This window comes from Populus nigra, chromosome 2, assembly GCF_951802175.1.
Source record: "Populus nigra chromosome 2, ddPopNigr1.1, whole genome shotgun sequence".
Lineage (NCBI taxonomy): Eukaryota > Viridiplantae > Streptophyta > Magnoliopsida > Malpighiales > Salicaceae > Populus > Populus nigra.
This window is the reverse complement of record NC_084853.1, coordinates 43,396,948-43,414,477: the sequence shown is the minus strand read 5'-3', so window position 1 is coordinate 43,414,477 and position 17,530 is coordinate 43,396,948. Positions and strand designations below refer to the sequence as shown.

The following is a 17,530-nucleotide window of genomic DNA, read 5'->3' as shown; positions in this document are numbered from 1 at the left end:
TTGAAAGTATAATAAAAATTAAATTAATTTTAAAAATAATAATTTTAAAAATTGGATTTATTGCAAAGTCTCGACAATAAAATCAAATAGTTCATATATCATGAAAAACAATTAAATAGTTCCTTCACCAATGCTAATCATGCATACTTTAGCATACTTTTGTCATAAAAAATGTTTTTTTCATCAATCTTTTCATACTATTTATTTTCTTAAAATCAAAATAAACTAGAAAAGAGCATAAAACAGACAAAGAATTTTATAAATGGATTTAAAAACATAGAGATTAAATTAATATATATATTTCTTAAAACCATTGAGGACTAATTAATCATTTCTTCTAAGTTCCAGCAACTAACTCCATAATTTTCCTACGATCAACTTTGGTGCTCAATTCATATTGCATCTTCCGACGATCTCCACATCCCACTTTCTTTCAATCCCTACCGTCCATTCTCAAACGTCAGTTACCATTCCCGCCATTTCCTTCTCCAAGAAACCAAATCATGCCGCCAAAAACAACAACCCTTTTCACCAAATCTCTCTCACTTCTCCCTCCTACTCGACTCAGATCATTAACAACCGTTCCCGAGTCAACTCACTTAACCGATCCCCACTCAACCCATTCTTTCTGCTCCAGAGCCCTAAACTTCTCAGCCAAAATGGGTTTTCTTCGTGAAGGAAAACAAGTACATTCACATGTTATAAAGTTGGGATTTTGTAATGTATTGTCCTTGCAAAATCAGATTTTGAATGTTTATATAAAATGCAAAGACTTTAACTATGCGCACAGATTGTTTGACGAAATGCATGTGAGAAATGTGGTTACATGGAATACTGTGATTTGCGGGCTTGTAGACTGCAGGGGCAGTAATTATGAGTCAAGTGTCTACATGAGTTTTTGTTATTTTAGGAAAATGCTGCTCGATAGGGTAGGTTTTGATGCCATAACTCTTAATGGGTTGCTTCGCGCATGTCTCGAGTTAAATGATGTCGAGATTGGTAGAGAATTGCATTGTTTTATAGTGAAATTGGGTTTTGCAGTGAATAGTTTTGTCAACAGTGCTCTGGTTGATTTGTATGGGAAATGTGGATTAGTCAAGGAAGCGAGGCGTGCTTTTGATGAAGTATACTGTAGAGATTTGGTGTTATGGAATGTGATGTTGTCTTGCTATGCTATGAATTGCTTAGCTGAAGAGGCTTCCGGTTTCTTCAAGTTAATGCAAGAGGAGAATTTTATGACGGATGGTTTTACATTTTCTAGTATGCTCAATTCATGTGGAACTCTGGGATCTTGTAACCTAGGAAGACAGATCCACGGTCTTTCTATCAAACTGTCTTTTGATTTAGATGTATTGGTGGCTAGTGGCCTTGTTGATATGTATGCAAAGAGTGAAAATATAGATGATGCTCGCAAGGCTTTTGATGGGATGGCTGCTAGAAATGTAGTCTCATGGAATACTATGGTTGTGGGTTATGGTCGCCTTGGAGATGGGGGGGAAGCTATGAAACTTCTCATTGGAATGTTTCAAGAAGATTTAAGACCTGATGAAATTACTCTGGCTAGCATTATTAGATCATGCAGCAGTGCATTGACCTATTGCGAAATTATGCAAGTCAATGCTTATGTACTTAAAAATGGTTTCCATGCCTTTTTATCAATCGCAAATGCTTTAATAAATGCATACTCCAAGGGTGGTAGCATTGCAATGTCGCTTCAGTGTTTTAGCGCAGTTCTGGAGCCTGATCTTGTTACTTGGACTTCACTTATTGGTGCGTATGCATTCCACAGTCTTCCAAAAAATAGTATTGATACTTTTGAGGAGATGTTAGCTGATGGTGTATGGCCAGATCAAATTGTCTTTCTGGAAGTCCTTTCTGCCTGTAGCCACGCAGGGCTAGTAAATGAGGGGCTTCATTACTTTAGTTTAATGAAAGATTATCATATTTTGCCAGGTTTAGAGCACTATACTTGTCTCATTGACCTTCTTGGTAGAGCCGGTCTCTTGGATGAGGCTTTTAATATTTTGAATTCAATGTCAATTGGGTATAGCTCAGACACCTTGGGAGCATTTATCGGGGCATGTAAAATCCACGGAGACGTAAAATTAGCTAAATGGGCTGCAGAAAAGCTTTTTGAAATTGAGCCAAACAAGCCTGTAAATTATACTCTTATGTCTAGCGTCTTTGCTTCTGAAGGTCACTGGCATGATGTGGCAAGAATACACAAACTGATGAGGGATAGGTGTGGTCACGGAGTTCCAGGTTGTAGCTGGATGGAATATGCTGGTACCATAGATGAAGTTCCTGTCAAAATTTAATCGGTGTATGGTATGTTAGGGAATGCCCTATGGGTAATACAGGAACAATATTTTCTTTCGAAGTACATGCCATGCATGACAATGTTTGGGATGAACGTGCACTATAGCTCCCCTCTTCTGATGCCTTGGCTTGAAACAAGCTTCTCGACTGGTGGTGAGTGTTTATCAGTTTGGTTCTTGTCTAGAGGTATGCCTATTTGCAAATGTGATGATCATTAATTTTAATTTTTTTTTGTTGTTCCTAACAAGAAATCCGCAGAAGATGTTTGGATGGCAAGGTTAACCCCCTTTCATCTTACTGGGCCTAGTTGGGCGAGACAGTCCAAATGTAGAAGGCAAGTTAAACCGCAACTCAGGTGTCAAGCTTTTTGCTCACTCGAGTCATTGAACAAGTGGCTCAACTAAAATCTGATACTAGTATGCATCTTTGAAGTCATTTGGATAATTTTCATAATGCAAATATCGCAACATCCTTGCTAGAAATGTCTTCCATTCGTCCTTTTCTTTGTGTTGCTGACATCAGCATATGTTAGGTAATAGAGATCCAGTATAGAAACATCAACCGCCTTCTACCACTAAAAGTTGGTTGGGTTCTGATTGAATGGTCACATCTCCCTAGTAACAATTCAAATTAACACCAATCCATTTTTTTATTTGTTGTAAAACAGGTGTTGATGGAAAGTTTCCCTTTAAACTCTGGCAATCTTCAACAAACTGCAAAACCCTGTCATTTTCATTTTTCCACTGCCACTTCAGTACTTATCACTGTTTATAACTCTGACAATCTCCATCCTAACTGCACAGACCAGTTGATTGACTTCTAATCAAAGGGTAAGGAGTTTCTCTCTTCATGTGCGGTGCACTCTCATGATATAAATGTTATTCCTATGTCTGTCAAGCTCCACCTCTGTGGTGCATTTGTGTGGTACGAATTCTGCGCATGCAAATGATTTGGAAAGATTCTCCTCGAACTGCAATCAGTAATCTAGCCAATGCTCTTTAAAGCTGCAAGCAATTTTAATTTTAATTCCCGAACATAATACAAAATGAATAGTCTGAAAGGAGTTTCTTTCCTCATGGACACGACCTCTCTTTTGCAACGGCTATCACTTTTTTCTTAATCTGGGAGGGTTTGGTAGAATATAATCAAATTAATGTTTCTGTCATAAGAGTTATTATGCATTGTTTCCGTGTTAGTGTGTGAGACTGGCTTGAGAAACAAAGAAGGTAGACAATCCAGATGATTTCTTGCTTTGTCAGTAACGGAATTTGAGGTTTTTGTGAATTCTATTATCCTAGGATCTGTGGGGCCTGCTGAAGTGATCAACCACTCAGCTTCTGTTTCTGAAGTAGTTTGCAAGAATTCTTGATCAACTAAACGTTATATTCTATCAGGGTTTTTGGTGTGAAACCAACTGTGATTTGGACAAGGAAAGGATCAGAAACTACCATCCATTACAACTTGGGGACAAAATGAATAGAGCACAGACCCTCAAAACACTCCTGAAACTGACATGTGTCAGTTAAGTGTAACATCACAGCCCTTCTCTGTCTCTGTGCAAATTGTCCAGCACTAAGAGAGGCCAGGATGTTTCGGTGTCTTTATGAGTGAAATGAAGGCCACTAGCCGCTACCAAGTGCTGGGATTTGACTCAGGGCACAACCAAGCAATAAGATGACCCTTTCCTTGTGGGATTTTTGTGGCTCAACGAGAGAAGATTGTCCACACTCCCGGCCTCATGATTTAACAACTTTTTCTAATTTCTAGAGTGTTGATAGCGTCAATAACCAACACATGATTTTGTTTCTGTGGAAAATCAATCGATCAATCTTTAGATCCGTTTTTTAACAAGTCAAAATGTATTGGTATCGTCATTTTAATCTTATTCAGCTATTCATCCTACTAGTGTTTTGACTTGTTAATTGGTTTTCTTTTCTGGTTTTGTTCTCCTTTTTAATTTATTGCAAGCCGAATCTTAATCCCCGTAAAGAGACTCCACTGCTAGATTACAAGTTCTACTGACTCTGCCAATTTTATTATTTATTATTATTATTATTTTTATCATTGACTCCTACTTTCCCTTTGTTCACCGTCATAATCTAACACTTGCGTGTTACTAATCATATTTTTTATTCAAACTCATTAGAAGTTTCCCGTTCGGTATCTAAAATTTAAAATTTCATACTCACACTTGTTATTAGAGTTATAATTTTATTTTTCTAGATTATTTTAGCTTTTCAATAATTTATTAAGAAAGGTAATGTTTAAAATTATGGTAATGATTGCTTTTTAAAATATTTTTATTTTAAAATAAATTAAAATAGTGTTTTTTTTATTTTTTAAAATTTATTTTTAATATCAAACAATCTAAAATTATAAAAAAATAATAAAAAAATAAAAATATTTTTTAAAAACAAAAACAAGAATATTTTATATAAAAAAAGAAAAAAAAACTTTCAATTTAAGAAAAATAATACAGCGGGCCTTAATGCTAATCATTTATAATAATCAAATTGAAACCTCGATGATCAAGCTTAATTATAGTTGGTGCCAGTTACCCATTCATAACTTCAACGGCTCACGTTAGCCACACCCACCTTTGAAAAATCAAAGTCTTCCCCTTTTTTTTATTAACACAACAGCTACCCGCCATTTCTACCCACCTCTCTCTAAACAATGCAGAGCCCGTATTCTCGCTACGCTCGCCGGACCCCAGCCTCCGGCGTAGGGCATACGCCGGACTGTGTTCCATACTCCCCGACATCCTCCTCCTACTCCAGCGGCTCCACCTTGAAGAAACGGAACCCGTTGTCGGTGGCCGCGAAATCAATGGCCGGTGTGTTTGTTGCTTGTTTCACGCCTCCCGAGCCTGAGCCGAACAGTTCAAAGGACTTTGGTTACTCTGAAGAGTTAAAAGCTCCCTCTGGTAAACTCCTTGTTTGTTTTGTTGACTTTTTTACTGTTTTGCGGTAAGGTTTTTGCTGAGAGAAAAGGTAAGAAACTTGAGACGTGGTTCTTGATTCATATGATATAGTCTTTTTTGGAGACTTTTCTTTTTGGGTTGGACTATAGAATGGGATTGCAACACAGTAATGATGGTTTGTTTTTAATTTATCTTCTGTGTAAACAAATCATGGCTTAAATGTTGTGTTGGAAGCAAGGGATCAGATCCTGAATAGTTTTCTTTTACTATAAGTTTTTATTTGGATATAAATGAGAAATTACTGAATATGCATGGTTTTTCAAAGATCACTTCTTGTCTACTTATTGTTATGCTATGACAACGTTTGATTATCAATAAATTTCTTGAAACCTTAACAAATGTGTTTGGTACCCTGCCCTTCCCTTTTTAAAGGCATTACTTGTTATATACACCAATTTGATTTACTTCTTTGTTATTTATCGCTTTTCTGGTAAAAGTTGGGCCGAATAATAACAAATTAAATAAGCAGATTTGGTATTATTCCAAAGCAACAGGAACTGGGGGTTCTTGGCCCATTTCAAAAAAGCGTAATTAATAAAAAAACAAACAAACAAAGAAAGTAAACTTGTATATCCGATTTTAAGTTTATTTACTAAACACATAACAATTTGTGAGACAACGCTTTAGTTTCAGAGCATTGAAGCATACTTGAAGTACATGGTGAATCTTTTTCTTTTTTTTTCCTTTTCTATATGAAATGAATTTGTAGAGTTAGAATGAACTACTCAAATTTGTTCCTTTCAGTTGCATCTAGTACTTCTGGTGGCAATGAAAGGAGACGAAGTTCAAGAAGAGGTATATATAGCAGTCCAGCCAATTCAGTCCATGGGAGAGAACCTGGGAGTGTAAATTTTACCATGGAGGAAATCTATGCAGCCACAAGGAACTTCTCTCCTACATTCAAGATTGGACAAGGTGGTTTTGGGACAGTATACAAGGGAAGATTCCAAGATGGAACTGTTGTTGCCATCAAACGTGCCAAGAAGGTTGGTAAAAGTTGCAGTTTATTTTTCTGCTTCAGTGAATGTGAGTATTCTGAGGTTTCACAGATTGCTTGGTTATCTGTGTCTGCAGAGTGTATATGATAAGCATTTAGGTGTAGAATTTCAAAGTGAGATTCGAACACTGGCACAGGTGGAGCATTTAAATCTAGTAAAGTTCTATGGATATCTGGAGCATGAAGATGAAAGAATTGTTCTTGTGGAGTATGTTGCCAATGGAACTCTCAGAGAACACTTGGATTGTGAGTTCTTCGCAACCTCTCTCTATGCCTGCATGTGTGTCTGTGTGCACGCTCATGGGTGTTGAATGTGGCAGATGAAGATATATGTTTGCAAATGTGGGAATTTTGTTGATTCACGAATGACATTGACGCAGGTATTCATGGAAATGTTATTGACCTTGCCGTGCGCCTAGATATTGCAATTGATGTGGCTCATGCAATCACTTATCTTCACATGTACACAGGTTTTCTTTTAATTGCAACCAACCTAATTTTACTTGTATCAAAGTTAGAGCTTTTGCTATTTCTCTGACACTTGCAGAAAAGCTTGAGATCTCTTATTGGATCATTGTGGCTTTCCATGTAGATCACCCAATTATTCACAGGGATATAAAGTCCTCCAACATCCTCCTCACAGAAAACTTTCGAGCCAAGGTAGCTGACTTTGGTTTTGCTAGACTGGCAGCTGATAGTGATTCAGGTGCCACCCATGTGTCTACCCAAGTTAAAGGAACTGCTGGCTACTTGGACCCAGAATATTTGAGGACTTATCAATTGACTGAGAAGAGTGATGTTTATTCATTCGGTGTATTGCTGGTTGAACTAGTGACAGGTAGGCGCCCTATTGAAGCAAAAAGGGAAATCAAGGAGCGTATAACTGCAAAATGGGTACAATACTCTTTCCCTCTGTTTCTTCACTCAATAAAAGTCTTACTAAATATTAATTATGTCATGTAAAACTATAAAATCCCAGCTCTATAGTTATCCAGTGCTAGCAATATCTGATGGATCCCACCATGGAAGTCCTTAACAGAGCCTAGAAAGCAATCCCAGCCCTCCCATCTAATCTCACATTTTGTTGGAACTGTGTACCAAGAGAATTAAAGCAATCAATAATAGATCTGTTCTGATTTCAGTCAGTTTTTGCGCAGGCAATAAAGAAGTTTGCGGAAGGTAATGCCATTTTAATACTGGACCCGAAACTAAAATGTACCGCTGCAAATAACTTGGCCCTGGAAAAGATTCTTGAACTGGCCTTGCAATGTTTGGCTCCTCACAGGCAGAGTCGGCCAAGCATGAGGAAATGTGCTGAGATTCTTTGGAGTATCCGTAAGGATTACAAGGAACAATCAGCCTCAGATTTTCGTTCCTTTTCTTCTAAATCACAGGGGAGTATTTCAGTAATAACAGAAGAATAAACAAATAGCTGCCTAGTATTGCAGAAATGATAATGTGAAGAGAAAAAACCCAAGCAGGTTGCTTTTTAAGACGAACAAGTGATTCGAGAGTAAGTGTGCAGGGTGGTCAGAGTAGAAAAAAGATTGATAGCTTTCCATAGAGCGATTTCCAAGATGGCACAATATTGCTCAATAAGACTCCACTGCTTGCAAGATCATAGGAGGTGTTCGTTGTGAAGTTATGAATGTATATAGGAAAATCGTTTTAAGGTGACGAAGTGCCTTTCTTCCACCTGATTTTGTGTTTACTGTTTCTTCATCTTTTTGGTTACAATTGTTTTTTAATCTTTCATGTTGTTTCCATCCATTCTGCAACATTTCTAAACAGAGTGGGGTTTGTATTTTTTTCTGTATTGTCGCAGAGAAATAGTTCTTCGAGACCACCCCCCAATCTAGAACGATATCATTTTGAGAAATCCATGTCAAATGGATGTTGTGTGAGAACATAAACATTGTAAACTATGTGATTAATATTGTATATCGATAGGCTTGCAATATTTCCATCACTTTTTCAGGAATTACATGTAAACATTTCCTCCCGTGATCTCCATTTGCATGCAAACTGCGTCTAAGTTGGAAACTAGATGTCTGGTTCAATCTCTCTCCTGCATTTAGTTTATTCAGATTGCAATAAGCAGCTGGCACTTCTCTAGTTGAGGACGAGGTCCCATCTATCCACTTGCTAATTTATATGTCAAGGTACAATAATTTCATTTCATTTAATGACCGATAACTTCTTTGTCCGTGGGCGAGACACCAATGCTCCTTGAACAACCTCCAAAACTAAAATCCAGCTTTTATATTTTTTGTTCATTTTCCAGTTAATCAACAGATCCAGACTTTTCTGGCATCCAACTACCTCTCATCATTGTAAGTTAAGATCTGATTTGCAAGTGGTCAAGAGCGAAGAATAGTCAAATACGATGAGGAAGTTAAATTTTATTAATCAGAAAAATGTATCAAATAACCGACATAATCTTACAAGACTGATAGATCAAGAAATTCATCGTCAATGGTGGATCTATTCCCCCTAAATCTTTTCAATATTTCCATCTTTTCTTAATTCCCTATCCTGTCGAACCTAACTTTGTTTGTACACACACAGAAATGTAAAAGAAGAAAAATCCTGGCAAAAAAGGGTTCATATTTATGAGAAGAAGAATTGGCAACACGGCTTTTGTTGATGTAGTAGGACGCATGTTTTACTTCGGTAAGAGCTGCTTTAGCAGATACAATCGAGGAAGTCTTGTTCAGTATGGACAGGCTACATTTTCTCATATGTACTGGAGATAGCTTATTTTCTTTCAGGAGTTGAGGGCTAAATTCTGCAAAAATCTCTCCTCCCTCTAACTATGGCTCAGCTCTTGAAAATGAATCCTGCCGCGTCAACCCATAGTTTCCATCTGGGGTTGTTTGATTTTCGCTATTTATAATTATGTCTACTTTTGAACAAAGGAACAGGAAGGAAGATGTATATATGGTGACATGCCACAGACTGCAAACCATTTTACACGCCAAACATCAGAGAAAGAGTTATAAAAAATAAACCAGTGACATAAACAATTAATAAAACCACATTATATTTGCTAAAGTATTTCATAGTACCTGTGCCATATCCAGTAGCTTTCGCTGCTTTCCAGCTTCCAGCTTATTGCTGCCATGGCCAGGGCAGAAAACCCTGCTAGCACAAAACCCCATCGGAATCTTCTCAAAAGTGTCTTGACTAAATTACTGAGCTGGGCTCCAATGGTTTCCCACCTATAATAAAAGACAAGCTCGGTTTTCTTTAAATTGAAAACCACAATTTTTTTTTTTGGTATATACAGCTTCAAGCAATGCATGCACCCTCCAGTATGGAATGTAAAAATACTTTTATCTGCAACTTACTTTGTTACCAAAAGCAATGAGAATTTCCGAGAAAAAAATGGCGAAAAAAAGCACAAACTGAAATTCAAGCACGCAAACCTCATTAAAATCTTAATTTTAATACATTGACGTCAATGCATGCATTTATCGCAGCTCATTGTTTGTTATATATCACATTTGAGCATGATATTAAATCTTCATTGGTGATCTCAAAAAGATGCTTACCTTGTGGGCACATTTAAACAGAATCCCCTTGAAAATGAAAGTGAGCTTAAATTGGTAGAGAATTCTACCAACCATCCAATGAGAAGACCAAGTGCCCCAATTGCCATCACAAGAATAATATTAGAAGACCTGCAGAGTTTAATCAACCTTACATGCTTAAATTCCCACAGTACCCTGCTAAATGCATCAGACAAACTTGAAACATACCTGGTTGCCTTAGTTATCGCCATTAGGGCTGTGAGGATGGCAACAACTGTGTGAATCGCTCGTTTAGAGACTTCATCAATGGTGGTTAAGTATATAAAAGTGCTCACCACTGCCATGAAAGACAGCCAAAAGTCCATGAACTGAAACATTCCAGTTGATGAGTCAATAACATCTTAAGCCAGTAAACCTAAGATCTCACATTTTCCTAAAATAAATTAATTAATAGACAATAATATAAAGTTATACAAGAATGAAGGCATTTGAGTTGGAGAGAGATTCAAAACTGCTGAATGTTATACAACTCTTATTTTCTAAACTAATGCAAACACATTCCTTCAAACGTTCTGAAAAAGGGAAAATAAATTTTTGTTTCTAAATATCTCACTAAAGATCCTCAAATAGCTTCAAGGCTTGTTTATTGTGTTTCTCATGTCAAAACAAACACAAATCCTAGGTTCACTTGGTTCTGAGATACTTTTCTTGGCATTATTACAGTAAAATATATAAGCAAATCATCTTTCAAGGGCCATCAGAAATCATATTCTCCATCAATAGTGCATACAAAAGCAAGGAAAATTGAGATGTACCTGTAAGACGCCAAAGGATAATGCACACCAGGTGCCTACATCACATGCATGATATAATCCACTTGAAATTCCACTAGAAGTAAAGATAACCCATTCTGCAAATGCCTGCATTGAGAAAAAAAGGTCATTTTGGTAATGTTAAACTAAATAGTGGGGATCAAAGGTTCATCTTCTCCAATTGAAGAAATCAACTCCAAAGCTGAATGTTGGGTTGGTATAGATATGAACATTATCCCTGATATCTACCACTGGCACATCCTTGAGATTCATGAATCATCGCTCACCTCTTCTTGTTGGTTGCAAGGCAAATCAATCGTACACTGTTACTAAAAAACCAATTACAGTAAAAGGTTGGGCTGCTTGGAAAGTGTTTCACCATGACAGCAATAAGAATTAATCTTTGCTTTAAATTTAAAAAATAGTCAATCCAATAAAAAAAATTACTATAGCATTACCTTATGCCTAAGAGCCCAATATGCAGGAAGTATAGCTGCAGCATTTGATCCAATTAGAGCAATCGATTGCCATATGTGACCTACATAAGTTTAAAGCTACTTGAATAGGGGGCTATTGTGTTGCATGATAAGGGTGAAAGAAAAAAGGGAATCGATTGCCATATGTGACCTACATAACTCCTGACCTTCATTTCACATGCAAAATGGAATTCTTAAAAGAAAAAAGGGTGAAAGAAAAGGTGCAAAGCGCATTTCTCTCCAATTTCGTCTCACAAACTCAAGTCAAAGAACCATTGCTGGCCTCCTGCAACTTCCAACTGGCTAATTCATTCAGAGGTCTATACTTCATAAATCCAAGTTTGTTAGATGAGATCAATGCTTTTCTCAGAAGGCTTCCTAAAGTATCTTTCACGACCCAGGAAAAAGAAAAGGAATTACATAGATCTCTGTCAAATGGTGACAGTTTGACCATGATTTCAAACTTCCTGTTCTAAATTTGCCAGTTTTCTGAAAGCCTTACAAATATTTTTCTTTTAAAGCAACCATTTGCATGCCTAAGAAGTTACATAGTCAGTGAGCGATTTTTCAAAGCTCTGCTTACTTCCATTGCGACAAAGTGTAGCCGTGAGAACAACATGATAGCGATTCCAGAAGTATTGGAAGAAAAGAACTATCAGGGATGAATTTGCAAGGAAGGATATCTTGTATTAAAAAAATAAAAAGAAAACTAAAGTTATATCCCCACTGAAGTGTCCTAGGAGAATTTGGAGGGAGTCCAGTCTTTCAACATTTTTTGCATGAAGTGACGACTGACAGGACTCAAACCTACTCTCCGTGGCCGCAAGCTCTAAGAATTTTACCATTCACTAGATAATGACCCCTACAAGGATGTTTAAAACCAAAAAAAAAAAAAATATGTACCTTGATGTGATACAATCTCGATGCTACAGTCAAATCCCCCATGCGTTCGATCACAGGAGCAGAAGCTGAGAAATAAAAAGGCAAAGTTATGAGAAGTTAGGGGGGCGGATAAGTGTCATACTTTGGAAGTGCTGAATATAAAACCTGTATGACGCCAATCCACTGGCATCCAGAGCTACTTTGCATGCCCCATGAGAGGAGCATCTTTTTGGGCATCTCTCAACAGAGACTGACATGACAGTCTGATCATTTGAAGGGATGATAGTGGTATTTAAAGACCTTAATCCAAATGTCCAAGTTCCTTCCTTGACGTATAGAATGTAAAAATCGATCTTTTCTTCAGTTGAATTATACGACGTGAAAAACATGGAACCATCACTGCTTCTTGTTCTGTTTGCATAATAATAATCCCAACTGTCAAGAGATGGCAACCCACCATATCTAGCATATATTTCATAGTTTATCTTCACGTCTGAAGTCATCCGGATGTGGATGTTCCCTCCAGCTGCACCACGAGGAATGTTTAAGAGAAAATACGTCCAAGTATCTGTTTCATTGCTGTATGAGGAATTGCTTGAAAGGGGTTCAAGAGGAAAATCAGCTGAATCTGGGGACACTTTTCCACTAAGGGGCAAATAATAGGATTCGAAGGGTGTGGAGTCTCTCCTGAGAACTGTCTGCAAGAAGGAGTCTTGGCTTGTAAATGAAAAAAGAAAATGTCCGGATAACTTCCATCAAGCATTAATAAAACAAAAACGTGCTGTGTTAAACAAGATATCTACAAACTTCTTCTTGAAGCGGTAAAATTGATATTAATATCACACTCCACAATCAGTAAGTCAATTCATAACTATTGTGAAGTACAGAAGAGTGCTTCCAACACAATATCTCTGCAACAAAATCTTGATCCCATTTTGTTAGACACAATTGCTAACACATGCTTTTCATCACCATCACCCATCCTTAGAGTATGTGTGTGGGAGAGTTAGAGGGAGGGAGGGGGAGCCCAGATTGTATATCAAGCCATTCTATGATTTATGAACTCAAATTTCTACAGCTCAGACAGGCAAGGATCAGTGTGGGAATTCATGGTGGTGTATGTACCCACTAACCAAATTTACATGTAAGTAAAAATAACTATAATTATTTTTCTATGTTAAAGATTGAATTCTCTATTCAATTAAAATCCTAGGTTTCAATATTTTTCTGTGGTTTCAAGCATTATGCCTATTTCTCTGCTACCATAGGAGCATAAGATGTATAGCAACTTCATCCATACAAACCCCACTATCAGTGTCACCGATATAAGCAAATCCAAGTATCTGATTCAGATAATTCTGAAGTAAATCATATAACTAGATTTGCATGTCGGAATATATTCATAATCAAGATTCAAAGAACACACATTCCTGGAACAGTTTACCTGAAGCATGTACTTTTCTGAAGAGCAATTCAATCCAGCCTTCCCCACTGGACAATTAAGCAATTGCCATGTAATGGAATAGCAAACTTGCATGTTAGTATTCTGAATCCCCCCAACTTCTTTTGAAAGATTAGTGGGTAAAATAGTAACAAACCATCGACCAACCTTTGGCGTACGAATGATAAGAGGAGCTTTACTTATGTCACCAGAATAATCATACAGTGCCTTTGAAGGCATTGCACCATGCCGAGCGAAATACAATAAGTTAGCAACACTAGCATTACCAGTGCTATTTGTTGGGGCAGCAGTGAAACTGACATTTGCTGCCACAATTTTTAATTGTTCTGCTATTCCCAACACCTCCAATGCATATACTTTTGGCTCACCTTCTCCATGGCAATAACTTTCAAAAGTTTTGCATGAAACCACATTTTGTATTGTCTGTAAGTTAGCACCAGAAAAAATTTCTGTCGGATTGTAGCTGTAAGCTTGAGAACATGAAAAAGGGTCAATTGTCTGGTTGCAATACTGTCCCCACATTGTTGATGTTGCACATCCTTCCACACTGATGTTGGCACTAAAGGAGTATGATGGGCTACGGATAATCTGCAATGCCAGATGACTTATAGTAAATTCAATATTTAAATAATAGCAATATTCATCGTTGTCCCAATGTGAGTCCTTCGATGAAGGGGGGGCAGAAGGTACTAAAAAAAAGAAAGAACTAGAATGAAAAAGGCTATAGGAAATAAACCAGTAAGACACCAAGACAGCCACAAAGACACACTGTTATTAACAAAAACCAATTAAATGTGACTATAAAGAGGAGAATGAATTCTGTCTGTCCAGAATATCAACTTCAGTATTCTAGGGCTTTCTAAATCTGCTACTATAAACACTTGTATCAGAAATTTCTGAAACTTTTTGATTCTCCCTTTAATTGGAAATAAGAAGCTGCGTTCATCCTGCTATTACAAATGAAAAATTAACTTCAGCCTATCAAAGTGATTTCAACATTAAGTTTTTATATATGGCCAAACTTTTCTCCTAGTGAACAGCAGCAGCTATTTCACTAAAGCCAGTGCTCCTATTAGTCAACTATATTCCTTTTAGCTGGTGCAACATGCTGGCTAGCTTCCTAAGATTAAGAAGTTCACTGAAACAATAGAATTTGATCAAAATTCAAAAGAGACATCACAAGGAATGCTTACTAATACAGCTAGTTTAAATGAAATGTACCATTTTTGATTGTGTCCTTGTAGGTCCGATGCCATTAAAAAGACCTAGATACCAAACTCCTGGAGATATCTGCATAAAAAAATTATAATTTAAACTCTGCTCGCTGACATGAAGGGAACAGAGCACTAGTGAAATAATCCACACCTACCACAATTAGGAAAGGATTGTTGGCATACCTGCTCATTTGTGAGTGTCGCTGTTATATTTCTCTGCATTGGATAGCACTGCACATTCTGAGGACCTTGAATTCTTTGAAATGAGCCATTAGAGAAGGATCCTGACACCAAAACAGTGACAGCTACTTCAGTCTTTCCTTCATTTGATTCAAACAATGAGACTGAATAAAGAAAAGATTTTCACTCATCCCGACCAAAAGCAGAAATAAGGACTACAGAAAAAGGACTATCAGAGAAAAACGAGGCAGGTTCTGGCATTTCATGTACAACACTGTTGTGAAGAATTCAGTGGGCAAGAATAAAATAGTCAGGTGCTTTCATTGGAACAACTGAAAAAAGAATTTAGGCAGTAATAAAAGGTATGCAAAACATTTGATTATTTTTTCTTCTTTCTTCTTTTGGAAAAAAGAGCTTCATGAGGATAAACTAAAACAATTCGATCTGTTTCTCTCTTTTACCTAGTTCTATAAGGGAACTGTTTAAGACATCTGGCAGTGGAGGACTGCCATCTCTGATGCAGATGAGTGGCAGTGTGCTCTTAGGAACCTTTGATATGCTTTTAGCATCCTGTGAAAAACTTGAACCGTGAGCCAATAAGAAATCAAAAACATGATATGAGCAAAATTAACAATCAACATCAGCAATTGCATCGATTTTCAAAGGCAATTTGTATAGCACAAGTCCACTATCCGTGCAAGCCAATTAAAGAATAGCAATTCAAATGAAGGCATCAAAAGTAGCCATCCGAAAAATGCACAGTTCACTTCTTTTCTTTTGTTTTCTTCTCTTGCAAAATTCAAAAAACTGATAACATTGGCAAAAAAAAGATAAGATAAAACATACTCACAAGGTCTACGTCCGACTGCACTGTTATAGACACAGAAGAGAACCACGCGGGCAAATCAACTGGAAAAAGGCACAAAACCAGAAAAGCTAGGATTAAAATATCTTCCAACCAACATCTTGCAAAATCCAAGAAGCTGAAAATATTGAATTGAGTTTGAAAGAGCCATCCCACATTCAGTAAATTTTAAATCTTGATGTTGAGGTCCCTAAATTTTAACACACTGATTAAGAGAAATTACATACGGGGATATGAACATCATAGTGTTCAATAAAAACAATAATCAAGTAGAAGAAATGAGTAATTGAGCTCAGTTTCATGGGCTCAAATAAATTACACTAGACAGAATCAATTTGAATCATACAATAATTCAGATCATGAATTCCATTCATGATCTCAAGATCAATGAAAACAATAAGCAATCAAACAAGAGCCGAACTTTAATCAAAATCAACAACTAGCAAAGACATAAAAGTAAAAACAGCAATCATCTTTCAACAACTGGGACGAAATTCTTCACTTAATTCAGAACTTTTGAGACGATCAGCCAATCATATAACAGCCAACAAAACTAATCCATAAAAAAAAAAAAAACAAATACTCGTCCAATCAAATGCTTAAAAGGGCCAGTTCATATGAACTCACGGACCTCGTATGTAACGCAAATCAAACGGCCTGACATTAGTTGTTGGGTAACTAAAACTGGAAACAGTAAATGTATTGTACGGACCCAACTGATTTGCTGAATGAGAGCAGCAAAAAAGAAGAGAAAAGAACACGAAAAGACGTGACAGGATCGTAAAATAACAAGAAGGGAAGCAGAACAGAATCGAATTCTCTGCCATTTTTTTAGTGCAGAAGATGAAGATATGATAAGAGATGATGTGATTTATTAAGCAGGGGATGGATGTAATAAATTAGCATTTGTTTGGTGTGTGTAGGTGATTTCTTTCTTTGTTTAATGTGATTTCGCGTAAGGTGACTACGTCTAGTTGTTGACTTGAGTTCTGCGACTTCTGTCTAGGTTTGTTTGGGGGAGAGTGAACCACACGTGCAAATGATGGAGTTTTCTTTATCACGCGCCACTTGCCTGGGGGTAGGACTAAGGACAGGGGAGGACGGTCTGTAAGGTAGAATCTTTGATTCCACTTGGAAACAGCATTACATCAGAGGGTACACGTTGATTATTTCATGAGCTATGTCACTTTAGCTGAACATTTTTTCGTAAATTTATTTTTAACCGTTTAAAATTATATTCCAAACAATATTTTATGAAAAATTTAATTAAATTTATTTTTTATGTTTGTAAATCTTTTTGATATATTGATGTTAAAAAATAATTTTAAAAAAATATATTTTTTTAATATATTTTTAAGCATAAAACAATTTAAAAATCAATTACTATAACACCCCAACACCTCTAAAATGAATTTTCATGTTTATAAAAAAAATAAACATAAATAAGTAGAAGAGGGGGGAATTCAGCATGGATAGAAATATTATTATATTTTTTATATATTTCATAATTAATTTTGTTATCTATTTATTTTTCTTCAAAATAAATCCATAAAAATAATTATTTTTCTCTATTTTTAACCACCATTATTTTTTTTCATACTAATGAGTTTTTTATCATCATAGAAATTTTATATATTTACATGATACAAACTTGATAAATAAATTAAAAATATTTTAAAAAATAATCGTTATGATATTTTCAAATAATTTTTAATTATGTAAATTTTTTTCTTTATAAAGATAAATATAAGGAAAAGTAAAAAAGCAGAAGAGATATTATTATATTTTTTTATAAGTCTCGTATTTA

General features: G+C 36.3%; 3 protein-coding genes across 6 annotated transcripts; 2 read left to right on the top strand and 1 right to left on the bottom strand.

Moving 5' to 3' along the window:
- The first annotated feature begins 320 nt into the window (after positions 1–320).
- On the top strand, positions 321–4,221 carry LOC133682190 (pentatricopeptide repeat-containing protein At2g46050, mitochondrial). 2 transcript variants are annotated; one of them, XM_062105469.1, is made up of 2 exons: positions 321–2,472; positions 2,578–4,221. In XM_062105469.1, exon 1 carries the CDS (start codon positions 504–506, stop codon positions 2,316–2,318), a length of 1,815 nt encoding a protein of 604 aa, XP_061961453.1. In that variant the 5' UTR covers positions 321–503; the 3' UTR covers positions 2,319–2,472; positions 2,578–4,221. The 2 variants fall into 2 exon arrangements, with proteins under 2 accessions (XP_061961453.1, XP_061961452.1); XM_062105468.1 differs by having other exon boundaries at positions 2,568–4,221.
- Positions 4,222–4,919: 698 nt separating this feature from the next.
- LOC133681904 (calmodulin-binding receptor-like cytoplasmic kinase 2) lies at positions 4,920–8,268 on the top strand. The gene is made up of 6 exons (XM_062105095.1): positions 4,920–5,245; positions 6,047–6,288; positions 6,377–6,545; positions 6,680–6,769; positions 6,892–7,193; positions 7,457–8,268. The coding sequence occupies exons 1-6, from the start codon at positions 4,996–4,998 to the stop codon at positions 7,721–7,723; spliced, it is 1,320 nt and encodes a 439-aa protein (XP_061961079.1). The 5' UTR covers positions 4,920–4,995; the 3' UTR covers positions 7,724–8,268.
- A 405-nt stretch (positions 8,269–8,673) lies between these two features.
- On the bottom strand, positions 8,674–16,818 carry LOC133681903 (uncharacterized). 3 transcript variants are annotated; one of them, XM_062105093.1, is made up of 14 exons: positions 16,355–16,814; positions 15,709–15,767; positions 15,320–15,428; positions 14,862–14,962; positions 14,686–14,754; positions 13,447–14,052; positions 12,168–12,700; positions 12,024–12,088; positions 11,103–11,182; positions 10,648–10,752; positions 10,061–10,200; positions 9,854–9,982; positions 9,368–9,520; positions 8,674–9,257 (listed from the first exon to the last, which is right to left on the bottom strand). In XM_062105093.1, exons 1-14 carry the CDS (start codon positions 16,548–16,550, stop codon positions 9,113–9,115), a joined length of 2,490 nt encoding a protein of 829 aa, XP_061961077.1. In that variant the 5' UTR covers positions 16,551–16,814; the 3' UTR covers positions 8,674–9,112. The 3 variants fall into 3 exon arrangements, with proteins under 3 accessions (XP_061961077.1, XP_061961078.1, XP_061961076.1); XM_062105094.1 differs by having other exon boundaries at positions 15,705–15,767; positions 16,355–16,407; XM_062105092.1 differs by having other exon boundaries at positions 9,854–10,200; positions 16,355–16,818.
- Positions 16,819–17,530: the final 712 nt, after the last annotated feature.